The sequence below is a fragment of the Zeus faber genome (genome assembly GCF_960531495.2).
Source record: "Zeus faber genome assembly, chromosome: 14".
NCBI classification, from domain to species: Eukaryota; Metazoa; Chordata; class Actinopteri; order Zeiformes; family Zeidae; genus Zeus; species Zeus faber.
Window position 1 is genome coordinate 15187450 of NC_137200.1, and position 18488 is coordinate 15205937.

General features: G+C 41.9%; 1 protein-coding gene across 1 annotated transcript in view; it reads right to left on the reverse strand.

The window, feature by feature from the left end:
- Positions 1–488: 488 nt before the first annotated feature.
- Positions 489–18488, reverse strand: part of opcml (opioid binding protein/cell adhesion molecule-like) — a 143015-nt gene continuing 125015 nt past the window's right edge. Inside the window, exons 4-7 of the mRNA XM_080014178.1 lie at positions 2926–3063; positions 2492–2612; positions 1372–1523; positions 489–596 (exon numbers count right to left, since the gene is read on the reverse strand). Of these exons, the coding sequence (XP_079870304.1) occupies positions 496–596; positions 1372–1523; positions 2492–2612; positions 2926–3063 (512 nt within the window). The 3' untranslated portion in view covers positions 489–495. The remainder of the gene's footprint in view (positions 597–1371; positions 1524–2491; positions 2613–2925; positions 3064–18488) is intronic.

Genomic DNA, 18488 nt, shown 5'->3' on the forward strand with positions numbered 1-18488 from the left:
ACAACTGTAAAAATACAGTAAAGTTCAACAATCACGTTGCATTTTTTTTTTTTTTTTTTTTTTTTAACGCCATTTTTCTCGTTTTACTCAAAAAAAAAAGAAAAGAAAAACTCCTATGGCATTGTACAGATTGAACAGGACGTGACACACTAGTAATCTTAATGTACACTTCAATATTGGGCAAAAAACAGTCAACTATCCACATTTACATTAACTTTTTTTTGTTTGTTTTTTTTCTCTCGTTTTTTCTTCCCATTTTACAAACAAAAAAGGTCGGGGGAAATGCTAACTCGAGGTTCTGCCGTCGTCAATTAGTGCATGATTGATACCACCCCCCCCAAAAAAAAGACCGGGCGTCTCTTCCGGAGCCGAGCGGAGCCGGAGGAAAACTAAAGCACGAAGAGAGTAAGAGGGCGAACCAGCGACGCTCGGGGACGCTCTCTCTCCACTCATCGGACTAATAGTCTGTTGGTGCCGAGGGGAGCGCAGGGGGGATCAGAACTTGAGTAGATGCAGTAAGCTCAGAGTCAGCAGGAGCCACTGGGAGCAGAACGGCAACACGGCCACCCTGTTGACGTCGTGCATGGCGCCGGGACCTGCGGAGGAAAATATTCCGTGTGAACGATGTGATGTTGTTATTAATGATGTTTTTTTAAAGGGTCACCGCCGTCCCATCCCACAACCTTCTGCCTCCTTCAATTTGCCTCGAAATGGGCGATGGGGGAGCGTGGGGGTGGCATGGTTAGTATTTGAAATTCATGCATTACTATCGGCTCTGACATTAGCATTAACAACGTGGTTTCTTGTGCATAGTATTGATTTTTTTTCTATATTTGGAATATTTTGTATATTTGGATTTTTCCTTTTCTTTGGGAATGTGGCTTTGTTTTTGTACATTTGGCTTGTCTTGTTTAATTTTATCAGACTGCAAATTTTTGTTAAATGCAAATGAGTTGTTCGGCAAGGCACCAATCTTCATCACAACAAATTCCTGGTACGTGAAAATGTACTTGCCGAACTAAACATATTCTGATTCCGAACCTCAAATCTTTTACTCGACGCCGGGGTCAGGAGTCACTCTGGCACAAGAGTGAAGTCGTCACAAGAGACAACTTTTCGACTTGATAAACAAGATTAGAGCCTTGACTCACGGCGTGCGGCTCAAGCTTTTGGAATTTCAGCGAGAAATAACAGTAAAAAATTACATTTAATAGCTTAAAAATTACCAAAGTGGCCAATCTTGGTGCAAAGTGCCTCGGACCACAAAATACAATAATAACACCCGGACAGGAATTACATGTATTAAGTCCATTTTGTTCATTTTATTATACATTACATACATATTATACATTTTGCATTCTGGAGTCTTACCGAAAAGGACTATACTGGCGTTGGTGATGCCCATGGTGTTGACGGCCACGCAGGTGTAGTTCCCATAGTCTTCTTCTGACACGTTAAAAAACACCAGCATGGATTGTTTACCCTGGTTCTCTATCTTGACCCCGTTGAGTCCATTGAAGAGCCTGTGAGAAAGACACAAGACGGGAGAAGCATTTTCAACACATTTTACCATTTAGCCTCAACGCTACGTTGCGGAGATTCATGCTGCATCCATTAGGACCTCCGTGGTTCTATCTCGTGGCGTGGGCTATAAAGACATTACACCCACATGGAAGGAGAGGGAAAATAGCTATTATTTCTGGGGCAATATTACAGCGAACACTAGACAAATTGTATAAAGCCTTTTCTCGCCATCAAGCACGAATAAAGCTCATTGGTCCACCGAAGTGGCTGTGCTATTGCGCCCTATTCTACGAATCAATATACCTTTATCTTTTGCCATTCACTATTCCCGGGCTTTTCTGTTTTATCGGTGTTCCGGGCTTTCGCAAATGCAATAGGTTAAATCAGCGATTTCCATCTATTGTTGTTCTTTAAATCAGATTTTTTATTCCGTTTCTCAGGGACTGACACCAGAGACGCTATGCTGCTGTCACCGTCAAGGACCATTTCACAGCCTAACATGCCCCCTACCCAGATCGTCTTACTGCCTTGGGGGGCCGTTCATGAACATCCAACCATTCCTCATCTCGCGTCCCGGCGTTCCTCAGCCTTGAGATGGAAAAACACTGCATTATATACTCTCTACATCTTCTACAATGCTTTAAGCAGAGCACCCCGCTGACACAAGCGACCTGCGTCGGAAAAATGAAATGAAGTCGGGTTTTCATTCATTTATTCAGCCGTTATTTTCATTTGACTTTGAAAACATTTATTGAAGGTAAAGGTCACGCCGCTATTCGGATGTCGGCTCACTTCATCCCTTAAAAGGGGTGCATCAAGGGCTGATCCGAAAAAATGATCTTCTTTTCTGACTCTCCTGTCAGGCTTTCTGTTTGGAAGTGAGCTACAGATCCGTTGGAAGTGCATCGCTGGCACAGGACTTTTCATTGTGTGTCCGTAATACCGACAGATAAGAAGAGGGACTTGCCTGCGGTCTTCTTTGTACCACTCAAAATCTGCTCTCGGTACAGCGGACGCTTCACACTGGAGAACTCCCTTCTGTCCGACAGGTGTACCTGTACTTCTCGCCTTGGAAATGAAGGGAGGGTCTGTTGAAACAGATCACAAAAATAACTTAAAACAACACAGAGGTTTGCAACACGCAATGCGTGGCATGCTGTGTTATTTAACATGACAACACAACGGCAACAATAGCAAGAGCAGACAAGGTGTCTGAGTCTTCTCCCCTTTGGCTGTCAAAGGCAGGACGACTATTAGATATGACTGTGGATCATCTTTGTGTATTTGAGCATGTCAGATGAACAAAACGCCTTTGCTGAGCACACGCCACCGCCGCTGTTCGGTGTTACGTCTCGCTTTGGCCCGCAGCCCCGGCTGGACGGCTGTTGTCACGGTGCTTACAGTTGACGGTGACGTGCACTGTGGTGGTGTCTGGGGCGGAGATGTCATTGGAGGCGATGCATTCGTAGGATCCCGACTGCTCTTTGGTGATGCCTCTCAGCTCCAGATGTTCCCCGTCAGACACAAACTTCTGTATACCTGCAGGTGTGGGGAGACAAGCAACACATCCATTGATTAGTGAATATGATAATGTATGGTAAGGTACAGTAAGGTAATACGATAAGGTAACAAAAGGTAAGGCAAAAAGGTAAGAAGAGGTACGCTAAGATTGAAAAGGTCGTGTGAGGTGAGGTAAAACAAGGTAAAGAAAGCTCAGGTAAGGAAAGGTGAGATGAGATAAGGTGAGGTAAGAAAAGAAAATGTCAGGCAATATAAGGTAAGGTGAGGTTGGATACAGATACTTTGAGATAAGGTAAGAAAGATAAGGTGAGGAGGTAAGGTAAAACAAGGTAAGGTAATGTTATGATGTGATATGATAATGTCAGATATGGCAAGATAATGTAAGATATGATAAGGTAAGATAAATTGATATAAGCCAAACAAAGCTAAGGCAATATAAGGTGAGGGGAGATAATGAAAGGTAAGGAACCTAAGGTTAGCTTACTACTTACTTACTAGGTTAGGTAAGATAATGTAAGGTAAGCTAAGGCAAGATTAAGTACAATCCGGTGAGATAATGTAAAATAGGGTAATTTGGGGCAAGATCAGGTGAGATAAGCTTAACTCATCTATGGTGAGCTAATGTGAAGTGAGATAAGATAAGGTAAGGATACAAAAGAGTGGTAAGGTAGGGAAAGGTGAGGCAAGATAAGGTAAGGTAGGCAAGATACGGAAAAGTAATAACATAAAGTAAGGTAAGATGAGATAAGGTAAGGGAAAACAAGACAGGGAGAAACTTAGGGGTGAATTCACAAAGGGATTGCACAGCTTTTGCTGCCGCTAAACCTCTGCAAATACGTCAAAAAGAAAGCGTCTAATTCACAAAGCAGCTGCAAATGGTGAAACTGCGCTGCCAAGCAAAGTCTTAGTGCTCCGGTGCTATTTGCACATATTTAAATTAGGTATTATGCATACTTTAGCATAAAATTGGCCCCTTTCTAAGCAAATGAGCCTCATGGCAAAAAACTTCCAATTGACAAACACCGGCGCTAATAGCCACAAGTGGTTGGAGTGAAATTGTTACAGTCTGCAGAGAGCTGGTGGTAACTGAAGTGCATTAATAAGGGGTGTCACCCCCAGACTTTGCAGCATCTGAAGTTAGCGGAACAAGCAGTCTCTGGTGGTTTTCAAAACACACTCCAAAAGCAACTTGTTAAAACTTTGAATAATATTGTACAAAAATGGGTTACAAACATCGACAAAACCGGTTAAGTAATTCCTATTAAACCCAAAAGATAAAAAAAACGAACAAAAAAACCTAAAAGATATATTGGGAATAGCAATAATTGTTAAAATCGGCATTGAACCACAGCCTCCGTCCGACACTGCTCCTGCAGTGTCTGAAAAACTTAAGGACCATGGACAGCTCTGCTCAAACCCTTTTTTTTACTGAATGCAATGACAGTTGTCATGAAAAATGAATTAATAAAGATTCCCATACATGTTATTTTTGAAAATATATGATGAAAAGTTAGAAAAAAATAGTGAAAATTAAGGTTATTATATAGGGAAGAGCATTCGGGGCATGTGATAAAAATAAGAAAAATACGTGTTTTGATAATAAACTCGGAATTTCGACTTTGTATTGGAAATTAAATCTTTAAAATAAAGTCAGAATTTAGGGGGGGCCATTGCACCCAATCGAAGTCTGCACCGTGGTCTCGAACCAAATGTTGAAATAATAATGTATATTGGAACACAAAACATCTGCTGTGTCAGATGACGCTGAAAAATAATTTCAGAGGTGATATGCCTTTATCAGCAAGTTGCCCCACCAGAATTTCAGTGGCAAAAACATCACTGTCTAGCATCCCTTCCATGCAGTATTCCAACATTGCGTAGCAGTGTACAAGTGTTGATTGCTCCGTGAAGTCCCAGGAGCCCATAAGTGTAAAAGCTGCACCAGCTATGGGAGGGTAATGAGATGTTTAGGGAAAAGCAAGTTACTTCTTCAGCATGAAAATAAGCGGTGCTGGGTTCCTTGCGGTACAAGTGATCTCGATGCAAATGACAAATCTTCATCATTACTCGTTTCCAGAGGTTGTGAAAAAAAGTCCTAATTTTGCTTAATGCTTCAGTATTTCCTGGGAATCACCTCCCTGGGTCTCCAACCCAGGACCCGCATTCTACTAGATTACTCAATTAGGCAATGATCAAGCGGGAAGCGAGGTATTATACCCCAAGAAGAAGCAGATAGCTCAGGGCATGTGTTAATTATACAAAGAAAATAAATTAATTGCGTTGAAACAAGCCCACTTGAGTAAAACCACAAATTATGTCTGACACCAGTGCTGTTAAAAGCATGTTCTGGCGACAGAACGACCCAGAGCCAGCGCTGCGTAGGCGGGAAAATGGATAGGAGCACTAATCCCAATCAGGAGAAATGTCAATCCAGCAATATCAGTGCATTAGCATAATATCATTATGTTTTCCTCCCAAATCAGAAGCTGCAGATTCAGATGCCGTTGCTGCCAGCGGAGGATTCGCCGAGAGGTTTGCGGGTGGAGAATAATCAGCCCGTTGTGTGTAACTTAATGTTTGAGACACCGTGGGAGCTGCTCACACAGGTAATTGAACATTTTCATCTTAGATAATGACGTTAGTGACTGCGCTGAATAGCATGTCACCAACTTTCAAATTTCCAGAATTCGATTTATTTTTTGGATATATTACTTTGTAGGATAGTTCAACCAGAGTGTCGACAAATGGAGATTTATCGCAAGTTCAGGCAGGAAGCCTACGTAATCGTCAGCAGGTGGCACTCATCAGCTCCGGCGTGGAGCCATCCAGTCAGAGCGCACCACCACCCTGGGGGAGCCAATCTCTGCCGGTATTTACACATATCCGCTTGCTCTCTTCTCTCTCTCTCTCTGTCATTTCAGATGCCACGCTCAAGCTCCCCACCTCCACTCCACCTCCGCCCAGTGGCAGCCCAGTTGGCTTCCCTCGGACGCCCTCAGCGGCTCCATCACCACCCGTGTCAGGACCCCATTAGGGGGGCATCTCTCCAGGGGCCTTCGAGATCCCTCCTCCATTCTATGTTTATATGTTTGTCCGGAAAATGAGGTTGGGAGCCCTTTCTTGTTTGTTTGTTGTATGTTTGTTCCCTTTCACACGTGTAGCACACAACCGGAGATTGTCCGTGTCAGACGCGATTACACTACCTGGAAATACTCCATTTGGTTTAGAAGAGGGCCTGGGTAGAGCGTGCAGGAGGAAGGGCGTGACGCAATGACGCAAGACCCTGCAGAGTTTTAGCACACCGAAGATGGCGGACAAGGCTACTGACTTATCTTTTTTGCCGTTGATCTATTTGGAGGTATCCGCAATATAAATGAAAGAGTGGAAGGGAATATAAAGGAAAGCAGAAAGGAGTACGAAATAGCTACGCTCTATAAAAAGGTAAGTAACTGGTGCACTTGCTGTGAATGCTCTAGACAATGACCTGTTCTGTTCACACATACCACTCAATCGGACATAATGCTACGACTTTGTACTCGGGTGCTGGCTGGGTAAAGTCCGGTTAATGTCCGGTCCAACTGATTCAGACATTTGCGATAACACATACAGCTCTCATCTCTCCGGATTGAAAATGGGTAGTCGGAAGCAGACTAAGGCGAAGTCAAGTGAAAAGAAAACAAAGGTGCAGATTCAAAAATATTTACATAGGATAACAAAAGAAAACAAAGGTTCTTTACAAAACTGAGCATCAAACAGCATGTGACCTATGCTTGTGCAACCTACCTCCCTCCCCCCTTTAAATTACTCCTTAAATGGAGCTTTCCCAGACAATCAATTTTGCAGCTCTCACATCAGGTAAGTACAGAGCAATCAAATGAATTACTCTAGTAATCAGATAAACACACTTAAGTTAACGTTTTATTTACCATCTAAAGCTTTAACATGTTTAATATTAAAGAAAATGAAAATACAAATAGTTTAACTTAACGAATATAATCAATTAATAAACCAACTTTCATATACATACACGGTATAGTCCTTGGCTGGTGAGTCAACGCCGATTGAACAGAGAAACTTAAGAACACTGATTTATCATTTCTGTAACAAAACGTGAATTAACGTTTGTGTCCGTGGTCTGATTTAACCTAAAGTGCCTGACGATTGATGTTAATAGTAAACCATGGCACTAAACAAACATCAAATCACGAAAATAAATAATAACCAAGACACTTAACCCCTAATTGCTCCTGATGGCTGCGTCCGTCGGTGTTTGAACAATTGTAAGTCGCTTTGGATAAAAGCGTCTGCTAAATGTAATGTAATGTAATGTAATGTATAAAAACAAGTATAAATGTTCAAGTAACATCTCACCCACATTCTGACATACTTGCTGACTCATGATTTCAATTACCATTTTTGAATATATTTTGAAATATATTTCTTTGATGCAATTGCATTTGCTTTTAATCAAGTCGTGATTCCGAAAAATATACCGATATAACGATTGTGGTGTGGGAGTGGTGTGGTTTGAGCGGCCACACATGTCTTGGGTCTAGGTAATTGCGCCCAGGATCAGTGTGGCTGTATGCCTGTTGCTCATTAGAATAATCAACAAGCAACATGTAAAGCCCCCATCCCCACATGCTGTTCATCTGCTCCGGGCTTGTTCCACCTTGCCCACTATTTACAATAAACTGACATGTTTTATCTCCTTCATCTGTGTCTGTGCCAGAGGGCCCCGAAAATGCCATTCGGGTGGTGTGTGGTAGGCGGAACTGCCATACATATATATATATATATATATATATATCTGCTGTAAATATGATTCTTGTTGGGGAACATCATAACATCATATGGGCACGCTGATAAATCAAGCTCTTTATGAATCCAGTCGGTAGAACAGCAAAAGCGTCTTTTCCTCCGATCAAACCCACAGTGCACACTTGAGTTGGTGTTTTATTGCTGTTATAACATGTTATAACATCTATTCCAGCAAAAACTGATGCTAGAGCTGCATCGGCACCATCGTCTTCGGGAGCCGCCATTGTTCCGAAATGCGGCGGGCGCCATACTGCCTCGCCAACGAACCCGCCTCCTAGAACAACGGCAGCCTCCCATTGGTCTGCCACGCTCGTTGGGATGAGAGGAATCCAAATGACCGTTCCCCTGGCAGTAGAGGAGCTGTCAGCGGTGGGGTAGCACGGCTGGGCGGATAATAACTGAGCCCTCACAGCGCAGGGTGGCAGCTGGCACAAATGAGCGTCTAAAAACACTCGATGGAGAAACCTCGGCGATATAAGCCATTAGCTTTAAGTAGCTTTGAGGCAGAGACAGCGCATGCTGCACTTTCTGTAGATGGATGGCATTAGTTTCCTGTTTCTAAGTCACCCAAGATCTTACTGGTGTGAAAAACACATTCTAATTACCGGAAAAGCAACTTATTTACCCGTCTGGCTGAACTTCACAGTTTATTGTGCGTTCACATCTGCACAAAATGCTTCGAAGGGACTCTGAGCCATACTTCCCATACTTTCCAGGTCTTGGTACTCCCTTGTCACTACCTCAGTTTTTCTCCCTCTCCGCCGTGGTTTGTCCATTACTAAGCGGCCATTTGATTCAGCAAATTCATCATATATGGCTGGAGGTTAAGGCTCCACAACGTCTTGGCCAAGTGGCCTCCTCCTCCGTCACTGGCCCGATGAATTCAACGCCACAGTCTGGGGAGAAAATGTGTTTTGCTGTTATTTCCTTACTTCCTCTTTCAACAACAAAGAGACTAGCCATCAGGGAAATAAAGGAGACGCTCTGGAGATCTGGCGCCTGCAGTGACAGGAACCAGCAGGTAATCCTAGACACTGATGTCTGATTCCTCTCACCACTTCCCTGGCTCCACACTCCGAGAACCAATCCCCTTCTGTCGTACTTTCTTTTCTCCACGCCTTGGGGACTTACGCTTCCTAGCAACATAAGGCCTTTTTTCCCTGACCTCAAGGGGAGGTCAAAACCAGGTAAGACCCACTCCCTGCCTCAGGCAGCGGTCCACATGGCGTGGAGTCACACAAAAACTCAAGTGCCTCTGCCACCAGCTTTTATCCTCATGACCTTTGTGTGGATCGTTTCAAGCCTCTCATTTCGCTGCTCCCCAGCTCCCCGTGCTGCTGGGGAGGACGCCATGACAGCGGAGGGTGGAGGGTGTAGAGCCTTCCACTGCCACTCGGTCTCCAAGGAGACACACAGGCCAAGGACCTTCTCTTTTAGCGATGTCATCCCAACAACTTCAACACTGTAGCCAACGGTAGATTACCCCACTTTTCCAGAACCCTTTTCCCACTGCTGCTGACGCCGAGGATAGTGTAAAGATTTTAAAAAAAGAAAAAGGTTTCTGGAAGTTCTAAAAAGACTGGAGTCCGTCAGTCCGTCAATTCATGGATCCTCGCTCGCTCACTGTGCATTAGGAACCTCTCTCACTTTGAGTATGAAACCTCAGCTTGTTCTGATGACCACAGAGCATCAAACAGACACTCCAGAGCGTCTCCTTTATTACTGACTGGAACCTTTAGTGCAACCTTGCAATTTGGATCTTGCAACATTAGAGCTAAGAGCTTGTTTCCATTATTTATGCAATTGAGGTGAAAAATGAAACATATTCACGGGGTACCGAGCGAGCTGTTGACAAACAGTGGTTTAAAGCCGGAGAATAAAATGCGTCACAATTACTTAGGAAAATGGAATAAGTGAGAAAAAGCAGCCGGCTTGAAGGTCTTTATTTCTGAGGTGTTAAAAGCCCTCTCTCTCTCCACATCATATAATTGGTCACCATCTGGGACTCATCGATCGTTCTCTACCCCAGTCTCTCGCTCTCTCTCTCTCGCTCTCTCTCTCGCGCTCTCTCTCTGACAAAACCATCTGATTGCCACCATCGATACGGCGTCGCAGCCTTTTCAAGTACTGACGCTCTGCACTACAACTTGATCCCAACTCTCGAGTGAGGCGACCCGATAACACGCGCGTTGCTGCCTTTATGTGACAATAAGAATGAATTTGATCTTGGGCTTTTCTCATGTTTTTGCTCCGTTCAAAAGGCCACGGTCTCCAATCTGACAGAGATCTGAGCTTGTGTTGTCTCTCAGATTCACTTTGAGTGGAAGAGTTTGGCGCGTCAGGAAGGCCCGTTGTTGAAAGATGCTGTAAAGGAGGTGTTGGGCATTACATCCGTCCTTGTTCTGGTGTGATTAAAGTGGTAATCCTTAAAAGACGTTTATTGATTTATTTATTTTTTTTATAAAAATGAGAACATTGATGATTATAATGACAATTCAATAACATTGGGATTATTAATCATTGGAATTGTGAACAATATTGTTCCCATGTATATGTAATGTACTCAGATTTTAATAGGAGGGTTAGAAATGGATCTATTCACTTACAGCATCATCCCCAAGTCTCATTACAGACCAGAGGACGTCTATTCTGAATTCCAGCCCAACTTCACCCAGTTGCCTGAGCCACATCTCTATTGTGGGCACTGCATTTAATTTTTATTCCTGCAATTTCAATTACTTTTGTCAACACCATGGATAGGTAAACAGCCCATTTGTCCCTACTTGGTTCAGGCTCACGGTCGTCAGTTTAAAACCGTTTTTTATAGGTGATAAAAGGCTTTCTCTATGGTCTTGTCCACTTCATTTAAATGTGTCAGTTTTGTTTTGCTTTTACTTTTTATACTTTACTTTATTTAAGTATCATTTTATTGTTAGTTGTGTCGTCTTCATTTAACTATGTCGGTTTGCTTTGCTTTTACACTTATCTCATCATGTTTTTACTTTATATTCTTTACATTATTTATTTTGAACTGTTTTGGTTTCCACTTACTTACTAATCGGTGAGATCGTCTTGTTAAAAAATACCATATGACACTCTGTACTAAAGTAGCATTTTTTATTAAAAAAAAACATTGAATCAAGATATGAATTGATGGTGTTGACTAGTTTAAAATTGCTATTTTGACATGATGCACTAACATATCAAGCAAAAAAAAGGTTGTTTTTTTCTACCAATAAGACAATTTTTATTCTGATTCCTTACAGCATCTTGCAATTGTATCTGGTTGAATTTAGAAACAGAAGCTCATGCACTTAAGTCCGAGGTTGCCCCAACGGTCAGTGTCTGCTTTGATTGTTTCTAGCCTTATCAGTGAATGAATGTAAATGAATGTATTGGCCTTGGGAATGCTCCTCTACGTGTTTTACATTGTTGGCAAGAATGGTTCTGGCAAGAATGCAAAGTTCGGACGGGCAAAAAAGAAACTAATTTGACATTTTAGAGCAAAAACTTGTGGTTAATCCGGACATTGAAAAAAAACCTTAAAACATTGCAGTTTCCAAAGGCATTCTGTCACTTTCGGTGTAGCCTCCACAGTGTTTGTCTTACATCACTGTCTATCTTGCCATTCAGTATGACACTGCATTGTTTTGGCCCATGACTATTTAGGATGCGTACTATCAAATTGATTCACAGTCATTAGTCTCTGTATTTAATTTTTTCTTTTTAGTAAATACTTAAAAAAAAAAAATATTACACTACTCATTTGCATTTTTTTTTTAATACTGATTTTAAATACTGTTTAAATACTCTTTAAATTCTGTTTTTAGATTGTTTTATTTTAATCACTACTATGCCCTTATTTTACTTATTTTGTAAAGTTGAGTTGGCTCTGAGACTAAGAATCTAATTTCCGGTAATGATGCTTGCATTGTTATCAAGTATTTGAGAAAAAACTTGAAACTATAACTATATAAACCTAGTTTGAGTGCTCTCATGACAAAGCTATTGAACTTTGTCATTTTGAAAATGTAAATAAAACAACAGCTTCTATTTTGAAATTAGAAAACCTGTGCAACATGTAGATTAGAATAAAGCATAAAGACTAGAACTGTACTCATTCATATGACAAAAAAAAAATTAACTTTGAAATATGACCTCTGGTCAGGGTTCAGAGGACAATAGCTCAGGTTCACTGAAATCTCTCTCTGAATTTTGCTTCTGTTTTTGTGAAGTGTGTGACACACTGCAATTGAATGAATGGGCATGTTTACAGTTAAAATTGCGGGTGGCGGGGCGATCCCTGGGAGAGTGGCGGGGAGATCCCTGCCGGTTGAGCGCCGCCTGGTAATTGACTGAAAAGTGACTGGAAGCTGGTTGCCATTCGGCTGTCAGCCAAGAGACCACAGGCTAGGAGAGCCCACTTCAAGTGGCTCCTGCTGTATCACTCTACACTTGTGATTTTGATTTTGGATTATAAATCCGATGTGAAATGAAGAAGAAGAAGAAGAAAAATAATCTGTATTTGTCACACGACACGCCACTACAACACATACACACACACACACGCACATGCGTCGGATGGTGGCCAGTGAAAAAGGTTCTCTGCATTTAACCCATCCTGGCATCCCTTCCTCCGGGGGGGCAGCCAGGAGCAGTGGGCAGCATTCAATGACTCGCCCGAGGACCTGGTTCCATATGTCCATTGCTGGTCAGACGATGATGTGTGCATGTTTTTGGTGGGGGTCCTTTCTGTTGTGAGATGGAGAAAACCCCATGTGAGCATGGAGAGAACATTCAAACTCCACACAGAAAGGTCCCTAATTGGGAGATAGCCTTTCTGTGTGATGATGAATGAATGAATAAATGATCGAATGATACAAAATATTCCTGTCTATTTACCCCAACGTCGGAACTTCAATGCGCATTGCATTGCGCCAGTAAAGGGTCTTAAATTTGCGTGTGTACCCGGGTGTCGTGTTTCCATCAGAGCCGATCGGAGCCTGGGTGTAACCTTTCCCACTAATGACACATTCCAGACGTTAGCGGGTGTTACAAGGTTTTTGGTGTAGTGGAAGCCGCCCCTTGGCACAGACGAGCCTCCACGACACAGACCATCTTGTGGATTTCCACTTCAGGAAACATTCAAACTAATTTGAAATAGTTTGAGGTATACCGTTTTTTAAACCATGTCTCAGGAAGTTATATTTCCATCAAAGGGGAACGGGTAAAAAATAACACCATGGGAATAATTATTTTTGAATGACACGGCAGAAAGAATGGCGATACAGAAGCCTCATTATAATAATCTGTGGCTGCAATCTTGCCGTTAAAAAAAAAAATAGCAGTTGTCATGGCAACAAACAGCCGCCAATTAAAGCTCACACCTTCCCCTCCAAGCCTGGAAAACATGGGCTGAAGTCAGGTTATCTCTTCTATTTTGTTGTTACCAATGTCAGGATCTCAATCTCCACAATAAGAGGTAACACGTGAACTGCTGTCTTGATGTTATTTTTTATCTTTTAAGGAAGGGAATGTAACTCAATTCTCAATTCTCCGGGGTGAACAGATCGACCGCATAAATACTTTCAGGAACATTATCGACTATTTAGCAATAGCTTGTAGGCCTTCAACAAATGATCGCATCTGCCCATTTCATTTTGTGACCCTAAAAGGTCTTGGAATTCTGCCCAAAAAACATTGATGGTCCATCATTTACATAAGCCATTAAAAGGAGCAAGCGGCCATTGACCACTTCTTTATCCGGGAATCTATTTAGTCTGGAGGTTTTATTAGTGCTGCTTCAATAATTTAATTAGGACGACCACATATTCATTAAGGGGTTTGCACGCTTGTGTTTTGGACGATACGACGACGAGACGAGAGATAAAATGACTCCAGCAGGAATGCCATTACTTTAAATATTATCACAAATAACAAATTATTCTCATTGGTGTATTTGAAGAAGGGGACAGGTGGCGCTTCTGTCCGGAGTTTCTGATTTTCCAAATGGATTTCATACATACAGTACAATGTGTCGGTGTTTTTGAGAGATTTATGAACAACTCTGGATCCAAGCCAACAAACCTGTTCACATATCAGCACGTGAACCAGACTCCACACGTAAGCCCTCATTTTCAACGTTGTTTTCTGTTTATTCATATTAGACCATGTTCAAAGACATACGGGACCTAATCCAACACTTACTGAAAATCCAACAAGCGCTCCGGCAGATGTTCACTGGGTAGGGAAGGCCAGTACTGGGAAGGTGTGAGGTTGGGTGTTAACAGATCGTGGGGTTTGGCTTCTGGGTCAGTCTGCAGTGAGAGCGGGAGCTAACTAATTAGCAGCACTAATTACCTGCTGCTGCAAGCCATTGGTAATCAGCGATTATTATCAATTTATCCCCTCGGAGCGAGGCTGCTGGTCCTCTTCCGCAGACGCCGAGCCATCATCTGCTAAGCTCGGTAGAGTTATTAAAGAGGTGCCGCGCACTTCTCTTTGAGCCGTAAAACTGAGAGATATGACTGTCCTCTAATGAAACACATCAATCCTGGGCGTGATATTAACCTGTCTTAACAGATGGGACTAAATAGGCATTACAGATAGTGACCTTCTCCTGGTTGAAATCAGCACAGAGCCTCCCAGGAGAGGGCTGATGGCTCAAGGTTTCCGAAAGAAAAAAAAATAATAATCACAACTGACATGAACTGCTTATTTTTAATCAGCTGACCAATCACAACAAAGACAGACAGTTTCCCAAAAACACAACAACGAAGATTGAGTGGGACGGAGAGTTAGTTTTGACAGTGAGTGAATATATATACATATACTACATATATATATATATATATATATATATATATATATATATATATATATATATATATATACATACACTGTAAACTGCTGTTTACCTAATCTACCACTAGTCACTTTAATGTATCAAGTATTGCATTGCATACCCTGTCTTACCTCTTAGTAGTACTTTGCAGTGTTTGTCTTACATCACTGTCTATCTTGCCATTCAGTATGACACTGCATTGTTGTGGCCCATGACTATTTAGGATGCGTACTATCAAATTGATTCACAGTCATTATTCTCTGTATTTAATTTTTTATTTTTAGGAAATACTTTTATATTATTTTTATTATACTACTCACTTGCATTTTTGATTTTTTTTTATACTGAATTTAAATACTGTTTAAATACTGTTAAAATTCAGTTTATAGATTGTTTTATTTTAATCACTACTATGCCCTTATTTTACTTATTTTGTAAAGTTGAGTTGGCTCTGAGACTAAGAACCTAATTTCCGGTAATGATGTTTGCATTGTTATCAAGTATTTGAGAATAAACTTGAAACTATAACTATATAAACCTATTTTGAGTGCTCTCATGACAAAGCTATTGAACTTTGTCATTTTGAAAATGTAAATAAAACAACAGCTTCTATTTTGAAATTAGAGAACCTGTGCAACATGTAGATTAGAATAAGGCATAAAGACTAGAACTGTACTCATTCATATGACAAAAAAAAATTGAACTTTGAAAGATGACCTCTGGTCAGGGTTCAGAGGACAATATCTCAGGTTCACTGAAATCTCTCGCTGATTTGTGATTGTGTTTTTGTGAAGTGTGTGACACACTGCAACTGAATGAATGGGCATGTTTACAGTTAAAATTTAACACGCCCGGTCAGGACACCTGGGTGGTGGCGGGGAGATCCCTGCCGGTGTGAGCGCCGCCTGGTAATTGACTGAAAACTGACTGGAAGCTGGTTTACATTCGGCTGTCAGCCAAGAGACCACTAGGACAGCCCTCTTCAAGTGGCTCCTGCTGTATCACTCTACACTTGTGATTTTGATTTTGGATTATAAATCCGATGTGAAATGAAGAAGAAGAAGAAGAAAAATAATCTGTATTTGTCACACGACACGCCACTACAACACATACACACACACACACACACGCACATGCGTCGGATGGTGGCCGGTGAAATAGGTTCTCTGCAATTAACCCATCCTGGCATCCCTTCCTCCGGGGGGGCAGCCAGGAGCAGTGGGCAGCATTCAATGACTCGCCCGAGGACCTGGTTCCACATGTCCATTGCTGGTCAGACGATGATGTGTGCATGTTTTTGGTGGGGGTCCTTACTGTTGTTAGATGGAGAAAACCCCATGTGAGCATGGGGAGAACCTTCAAACTCCACACAGAAAGGTCCCTAATTGGGAGATAGCCTTTCTGTGTGATGATGAATGAATGAATAAATGATCGAATGATACAAAATATTCCTGTCTATTTACCCCAACGTCGGAACTTCAATGCGCATCGCATTGCGCCAGTAAAGGGTCTTAAATTTGCGTGTGTACCCGGGTGTCGTGTTTCCATCAGAGCCGATCGGAGCCTGGGTGTAACCTTTCCCACTAATGACACATTCCAGACGTTAGCGGGTGTTACAAGGTTTTTGGTGTAGTGGAAAAGGATATATGTAATAGAACATTGTCTGATGGCGGTGCGCTTGGGTAGTAGTTTTGTAGCCGCCCCTTGGTGACGCCACTGATGATATTTTCAGTTTTACAGTACCACTCCATTCCAAAGAGCTGTGGCCGAGACCTGCTCAGGCTGGAGGACATTCTTCAATCACCTTGTGCTCTCAGAGGCACAAGCATTATACATTTTGTTCCCCTCCTTTAAAATACCAGGCACCAACATAGCTACATAATGAGTTCCTTCCCACAGGTGATAATAGTTGGAAATAAGGGACACTTCATGTAGCGTCACATCGTTTGAAGTTTGTATGTCGAGTACTCTCGAGGAGCACCCAGTTTGAAGGGCCCTCGGCGGCGATCAAAGCCATTTCTAAATGTAATTTCACCCAGATGCCATGGGTTGAAGTGATCGCTTATTATTATTCACGTAAATGTCACAATTGTATTGAGCTTAGAAATATGGGGAAAAACACATAACAATCAAGTCAGGTCAAGTGTTTCATCGGAGAGAAAATTACTAAACGGATTCCTTTGCTGTCACATCAAATATGCTCGTTACAGAAGGTGTGAAGTCCATTCACAACGTCACAGGGCAGTTCCAAACCTGTTCAATCAATCACTATTTTGTGTTTCTTTGCTAATTATTGTTAAGTGAGTTCAGTTACACCAGAACTTGATCTAATTTTCAGAGGCACTCCGTGTATAGGGATTTTCAAACTGCGCAGTAGCTTTGCGATCCGCTAGGATGTTATTGGTGAACACCGTTTTTCTTCCACGTCACACTTTTAACAATGAAACTATCATTGTAAAATCTATCACTATCCTGTTCACCACTAAAAACAACCACTTCAGAAATGTGCGTAACGGCTTAATATGGCCTACTTATAGTGCTGCACCACCGCAAACGATTTGCTCGTTGCGAACAAAGATTTGCAATGACTGGGAAGTCTGAAGTCACTCTGCAAAAGAGCGGGCAAGGGAGTGAACTAGTTCGGTTCACAAAGTGAAAGTAATTACTGAGGACCAAATTAAAGTCCAGGAAAAACTGCATTTGTCATAATTCATATAGAATGTGACAGATTCACTGCTTTACATTCCGCCACAAAATATATATTTTTGGGAGAATTGCATTCACAACTAAGAGCCGAACAGACTCTTCTGACTCTCGTTCATCTTTGAGGAAGTCCACCCTGGCTCACCACTGGTACACCAGCTCTTCATGGCACACCTGGCGGGCTCTCAAGACACACTAGTACCACAGCACAGCGGCTGAAAAGCACTGCCAGCTCATCCAATGTGTTCCATGTGATTCCAGCCAAAGGAATTGCAATTCTACAACCCTGAAACAATATTTGCCAGAGCCATACGTCTGGAAAGGGCTACTTAAAGGCTACGAAACAAACAATGAATTTTCAAAGTTACATTTCGGTCAGCAGTACGACGCTGTTGCCCCGGAAACACATCGCTGATGAACCGCTGTACTTCCTTCCTTCCTGGGGGGGGATGTTGTGTAGCTGAATGGGATCAAACCTCTCGCTCTGTTAATCATCTGCTGCCTTTGCCCTCTGATCGTTCGCTTCAAAACCATCTGGTGTTCAAAGACACCGGCCTCAAACACAAAGAACATTTGTGTTTGTGGCCGGTGTTGGTCTCTCGGTTAAAAGGCCTTAGATTAGAAACAACCAGATCAAATCGTTGATTGTGATCCAATTTTGCTATTCTTCATGACTGTACGCCACTTCTAGATTATCTTTTTACTAGGCGCCACTTTTTACTAGTAATGCTGCAATAATAACTTGTACTTTCATTAGACTAACCGACATCTGCCATGTTGGGCTCACTAGTAACTAGTTAGTAATGTATAGCATGCTATATTATCGTATAATATGGTGCTACAAGTTAATATAGTGCTTCTAGTTCATATAGTTATACAAGTTAATGTAGTACTACAAGTGAGCATAGTGCTACTAGTTAGCACAATGCAACTAGTTAGTTTAGTGCTGCAGTACTAGTTAGTATAGTGCTACTAATTAGTATAGTGCTACTGGTTAGCATAGTTCTATTAGCTAGTATAGTGCTACTAGTTAATACAGTGCTACTAGTTAGCACTGTTTTAAATGAATTTCCCT